General features: G+C 35.4%; 1 protein-coding gene across 1 annotated transcript; it reads right to left on the bottom strand.

Moving 5' to 3' along the window:
* Nucleotides 1-148: 148 nt before the first annotated feature.
* On the bottom strand, nucleotides 149-5,679 carry LOC140861395 (protein GAMETE EXPRESSED 2). Its single transcript, XM_073264417.1, has 15 exons — nucleotides 5,542-5,679; nucleotides 5,123-5,461; nucleotides 4,678-5,004; nucleotides 4,390-4,599; nucleotides 4,238-4,311; nucleotides 4,017-4,158; nucleotides 3,623-3,931; nucleotides 3,427-3,551; nucleotides 3,117-3,334; nucleotides 2,806-3,030; nucleotides 2,472-2,698; nucleotides 2,134-2,375; nucleotides 1,892-2,048; nucleotides 1,589-1,752; nucleotides 149-250 (listed from the first exon to the last, which is right to left on the bottom strand). Exons 1-15 carry the CDS (start codon nucleotides 5,621-5,623, stop codon nucleotides 149-151), a joined length of 2,943 nt encoding a protein of 980 aa, XP_073120518.1. The 5' UTR covers nucleotides 5,624-5,679.
* Nucleotides 5,680-6,299: the final 620 nt, after the last annotated feature.

Below are 6,299 nucleotides of genomic sequence, written 5' to 3' on the forward strand. Positions count from 1 at the left end.
GTTAACTAATTTTGTTTAGAATTCTAATTACATCAACGTTTATTTTCTCTGCATTGTTTCTAGTATATATATATATTAAAATTAAAAAAGTAAGGTATTATATACAAATAATAAAAATAAAAATCCGTCCTCGGTGGTAGTACAAGGCTCAATTAGGATTCAATGGCTGGGTTTCTTCTTGACGATCACCTAGAGACTGAGCAGAAATCTTCGTAGATAATTTCTCATTCCCAGTTAAGTCAACGGCCTTCTGTCAAATCAATATATATACATATAGTGTAGCAAATAAAACAGAAGAAAAGGGTTATACATTTAACACGTTTTAAGAACATTTACCATTAATCGAAAAAGATACTTGCGGTTGCTTCCCAAAATTCAATACTTCCCTTGACATGATAATGATATTTTTTTCATCCCCATTGTTTGGGAACGAGCTTATTTTGGTTCTTTTTCATGTAGTTTTTAACAGTGGTTACCAGTTTGGATACAGAAGTTGAGAGGTTACAAAAACGTTAAATTAAATAAGTTTATTTTTTTAAGAACTTTTATTTTAAAAAACATAAACGATTTTGATGTTTGGATAAATGTTAATAAAATGCTTTTATTTAAATTTTTAAATATTTAGAAGCAAAAAATCGAAAAAGTTAGAAATTCTAGTTTTAAGAAAGTACTCTTTTAAGTGTTTTTTTAAAATGGATGTTTTAACAAAATTTTATGATAGTGACCAAAACGTCTGTATTACACTACATAAGTTTAAGCAACATTTTGGCATGTGTTTTTTTTTTAAAAAAAACAGGGACAGCGGCCAAAACGATTTTGGACCCAAATAATTGGGATGAAATGAAAAGAGTAACTTATCCTAAATGTCTATTCACAAAAAGTTAATAGAGAAGCGAAAGCTCGAAAAAGTTAGAAATTCTAGTTTTAAGAACTTTTAAGTGTTTTTTTAAAATGGATGTTTTAACAAAACTTTATGATAGTGACCAAAACGTCTGTATTACACTACATAAGTTTGAGCAACATTTTGGGATTGAAATAATGATTGATGGATGAAAGTCAGTTTTACCCTCCACTTATGATACAATCTTATGCTTAATTTTGTATTCATATAATTTGGATCGAGTTATTTTTGAACTAAATTATTATTGATTCACACGGAGGCATTTTATTTATCAAAATTATTAAGTATAAAAATATGTATTTTTTCAAAAATAATAAAATTGATAAATTGAGTTATAAAAAAGAGAGAGACGGAAAGAAATTGGGAGGGAAACAAAATAATTGAAGAAGGGTAGATTAGGATTTATAGGTATTTTTTTCCACAAATATGGGTTAGGCTATTTTATCCCTTGTGTAATTAAGGATGTCTAATACCATGAATTAGGGTTGAATGACGGGCCTTGAGATTTGAGATATTTGATTTTTTTTGCAAGTAAACAATAGACGAAGTTGGATTAATAAGCTTATTATATTGTTATCAAGTTAATGTTTATTCACAAAAAGTTAATAGAGAATATTCTACAGGTGATATAAATCCAGTGCGTCCAAAACAGTAAATAATGAAAACTACATATAAAAGCCAACTTACAGCTTGTTTGGATGAATCTTGGATTTTGGAGAGCTCAATATGCTGAGCTTTATGTCTCTTCTTTTCTCGGAGAAGAATAACCGCACATTTGCATATGAAAAGCAGAAGCATCAAACCCAAACAAAGCACTGAAATGGATTCGATCACGATAACTGCTCCAAAAGCTACAACACAGTAGCAGATTGAGACAAGTGAATAACCTATGCATTCTTAACAAAATTTTGAACATCATCTGTGCTATGATGATCAAAAATTTGTTAAGAATGCATAGAATAATGATCATGTTAAAATTTTACAACTTACTATGTGCTGCAAAGGAACTCATTGGCCTTTTCCTGATCAGATTCATATTAGACTGAACAAAAAGAGATGACGTCATCATTTCATTGCAATTCGGGTAGCATCCGTGGTTTCCCAGATCATTTACTGTCACTGTCAAGACAGCACCATGCTTGCCTTCCTGAAATACACAAAATCTAAGATGAAATTCGTCGAGTTTAGATATAAGACACAGTATGTACAGAGAAGGGTCCTGCAAGACATACATGAAACATTAGTTGTTCCATTATACTGTTGAGTTCTTCAATTGAACCACGAAATCTGATAGCTTTTGCCTTTACCAGGAAATGCTTAGATATGGTGACAAATGTTTGCAGTGGTTGCCACTGATGACTACCAGTTTTCAGTTTTATTTCTGTTGAACCGATTAGTTCGGCAGGAAGGCTGGTTGACAGGAACCCAGAACTCACTTCTACCGAAGACAGGAGCAGAAAATGAGACCTGTTCCCTGAACATCATCATTACATTAACCGGAAATCAGGTTCTCGTATCTGAACATTATAACATCTTGAAACAGTGTGAGTTCGGTTGTCCATGCTGTTACCCGGAAAATATACAATATCTGGATCAGTAACAAAGTCCAACTTGCCATTTTGTCCACCAAAGATTAGTATTCCATCACTCTTCTCATCCAAGACAAGATATGAAGGTATGTTTATGACAGGCGGATCGTTGATAGGCTGTACATAGATGGGAACGTCTATAGTGTTCTCCCCATTCTTGTTTGTCGTAGAAATGCGGATAACATCGGCACCATAAAAGTTTTCTTTGCTAACACATGAGTAACACAATAAGAACGAGTCAACGGAAGGGACGGAAAACAGTTAAAAAAACAAGTGTTAGGTGGTTTAGGATGGGTGTACTATTAACAGGCATACCCGAAATAATTGATGGACCGGAGAGCCAAATTGATTGAATCGAGACAGCCTATCAAAGTAAGTCCATTAGCATTTCCAGCGCCTCTTTGGATGGAAAATTCATAGAATTTTGGTTGAAACAGCATTGGCATAGGAGATAACAACACAATCCCATTCTGGGCACTGAGTTTAACCGTTATGTTTTCGGACAAATCAGAGTAGATAATCTCAAATCCAGGGAAACCACTGCATAAAGAACAAGACAGACATTATTCTGTTATGAATTGAACCTCGGTTTCGGGGATGTAGATGAAGTAAAAGTGTCACCTTACCCAAACCTGGGACTAACAACGTCTTCTGTAGCTTGCAAGTTCATTGGAATAGAAACCAACTGAGGTGGCACGCAGAGGACAAATAAGTTCACCGCTCCAGAAGCAAGATTACCATTAACATCGGCTATCGTGTACAAGAAAGAGTCATTCCCATGAAATCGCTTATATGGTGTGTATCTAAAGAGGTGCCCATACTGCAGAAGCGAACCATGATATGGCTGCATATATTATACATATATCATGTGCATTTTGAAAGAAACAACCTTCCACAGTTTACTTGTCAGCAACTTGTGAAGTTTAAGGGACTTACCTTTGTGTACTCGAAAATGCCTGCATGACCACCAGCAAAATAATCGTTTTCAAGGACGTTGAAAGCAATCGATTCATCCTCCCACAAAGAAATTGTATCATTATAAACTTTGGGGAAATATTCACCTGAAAGACACAAGATATCATGCCTAGTAAGAAAATTAAAATTCATGGATGTTACATTTGACAGAACTTACTGTTGTAAACATTCACCCCAAAAGGGCTAGGCATGAAATGTACTCCGTCATACGAAGCACAAATCTCATAAGTGCCAACTTCTTTTGCCTGGTAACTAGCGGTATAAGTTCCATCATTATTATCTGAGAAGTTCCATGTCATAATGGAAGATTTTTCGATTGAAACAATCTCTAGTTTCAACCTCGCCTGTTTTGATTGTACATGATTGTAGTATGAATCCTTGAGTTGTACAACTACTTCGTTATTAACCAGTTTAGGTACTTTTGTTGAGCATTTTACTACTTCTGATAACGACATGTTAACCACTCCTGCAGAACCGAACAAAGACGCATCAAGAATCTGCATATACAGCACCATATCTTGCTAAGAATGCAGTGCAAAATCTAAATATACCTGCACTTACTTCCTTTCTAAACGGATGCCCATCATTTAATTGGATATTTCCACAAAATACACTGATTTCGTAGATACCACTTTTTTCGGGCCTGTAAATAACATCAAAAACACTAGCCTTGGGAATTTGGTTTCCAGAAAGCTGCATAAAAAACTCCATGTTTAACATTCCTTGCTCTGTAGCATACTATCTCAAGAAATAAATATTGTAAATCACCTACATTGTTGACTGTTGCATTTGCAACCTGCATAAGATCGAAATCTCCGTTATTTGGTGTTCCATAGGACATGCTTCCTGTAGCAGATCAAATTATGTTTCCGGTAAAGCTAATGAAAAATGTAACCGTTTAAACTAAATCATCATGAATTCTACCATTGGAAATCTCCCTTATTAGAATGCTTGGATGTAAAATCTGGGAATAATCAAATTCATGCACAATTCGAACTTGAAGGCTTTCCACTTCAACTGGGGAAGGATATAAATAAGCATCCTTCAAGAAAACAGAGAACTTTGCTGTATCACCAGCAACAGAATCATTTAAACCTGATCCATTGACAATGCTGTTCATCCCATCACAATAGCCTGCCGCGGTCGAGCATTAGGATAAACAAGAAAATGAAAACTAAAGGAAGAGAACTTAAAAGTAGTGGGCTGTAACACCTATATACACACTGAAGTCATAGGGCATATTGAAGATGAGTGTACTGTGCTCCTTGTCAGTTATCACGAGTGTGAAGTTTCCTGGCTCCTCTAAGCTGAAGGAGAACGATTTAATGCCTGGCTCAATTTCTTTGAAGAGCAAATCAGCAATGGGCATAGACAAATTTGTTCCCTTCTCAATAACTTCAACATCAAATTCATATAATCCTGATACTAAGTTTGCATATTGATCATACTGGTGTATGAAAGCTTCCATCTTTGAAAATAATTGAAATGAATTCGTTTCAACGTTCCATTTACCCACACAGCTGTGAATATCCAGTATTCCTGTAACAGTTGTATCATCATGGAGTCAAAAAATCTAGGCCAATCCAAATAAAATGAATTTGAAAGAGCAATTTTGGTAATCACCTCACATTATTAGATTGAAAAACATGTTAATAACCTGGATTGACCGTGAATGCCAATGGAGAGCCCTCCAACACCTGTTTTTCGACCTCTAGATGAAGTAGGAGGCTTCCAGCTGTGGCTGCAACAAACTCGATACTGATATAGCCTTGATGATTCCACCCTTTGTTGGTTACATTAAGCACATCTGCGGGAAGTCCTGAGTTGGTCGACGCAAACAAAGTGAAGTTGAAAGTGATGGGCCCTTCACTAGATGAAGATACATTATTTCCAAATGCATCTTTTGGAAGGATCAACACCTCAGCCTTAGTTCCAGCTATAAACTCGTCTACTCCATCCTTCCAAGACAAAATTCCTGAGGCTGGATACATTCTACCTTCAAGTTTAAAGCATGCGTAGGAAATTATATTGCTGATACAAAATGGAAAATTAATGGGAAAAATTTAAAAAAAAAACCTGGAGTAACGCCGAAGTGCAAAGAAGAATCCAACACCCGAAAACGATGATCAGTAATCAGCACATTGAATGAACCCACCATAATAGGAGTAAAAGAAATCTTCCAATCCTCGAATTCACCACCAAAATCCAAAGAAACGCCGGAAATGTAACTGCTGTTGCCATTCTTATCATTCACCGTGATGTTCGGATTGAACGGAAACTCGTACTTTCCACTATCATATTTTCCAAGAACTATCACTCTTATAGTCGCAGTGTCACCCGCCATGTACATGTCGCTATTATTCAGCCAACTGAAAGCAAAAAGGGGCATTGGTGAATTATCTGCAAGGAACAGAGACATTTAATTTTCAAACAATCATTCATATATATTTTCACTTAGAAATCTTGATTAGTAAAATGAAAGCATGCAGATTAGTACCTGATTTCGAGGAATCAAAGAGAATGGAGGAGATTAGTGATATAATCGGAGGGAGCAGAAGAATTTTGGAAGCCATTAATGGAAAAAGTTCTGCAGAGATTCAGCGGTGTTGGAGGGGGAAAATTTTTTGTACAGAATAACTGAAAAATAATATTGTCATGCACGTCTTATTACAGTTTTGAGTTTTGACAAATTCCGCCGTCAATTTCTGATTATAATTTTTTTTTTGGTATACTTTTTGTCAATAATTCTTGTAATTTAAATATGCACATACATTCTTCAACAAACGAAGCACCATATGATCACTTTTTTCCTATACTAATGCCACCAAGTTTCC

The sequence above is a fragment of the Henckelia pumila genome, chromosome 4 (genome assembly GCF_033568475.1).
Source record: "Henckelia pumila isolate YLH828 chromosome 4, ASM3356847v2, whole genome shotgun sequence".
Classification (NCBI taxonomy): Eukaryota; Viridiplantae; Streptophyta; class Magnoliopsida; order Lamiales; family Gesneriaceae; genus Henckelia; species Henckelia pumila.

Bases quoted from the DNA above. Each gene is read 5' to 3' on its own strand.
- LOC140861395 (XM_073264417.1), bottom strand. From the start codon at position 5,623: ATGGTGGGTTCATTCAATGTGCTGATTACTGATCATCGTTTTCGGGTG. The intron at 5,005-5,122 runs GTTATTAACATG...CAACTGTTACAG, and splicing joins GGCATTCACGGTCAATCCAG to GAATACTGGATATTCACAGC. The intron at 3,552-3,622 runs GTAAGTTCTGTC...TGTGTCTTTCAG, and splicing joins TGGGGTGAATGTTTACAACA to GTGAATATTTCCCCAAAGTT.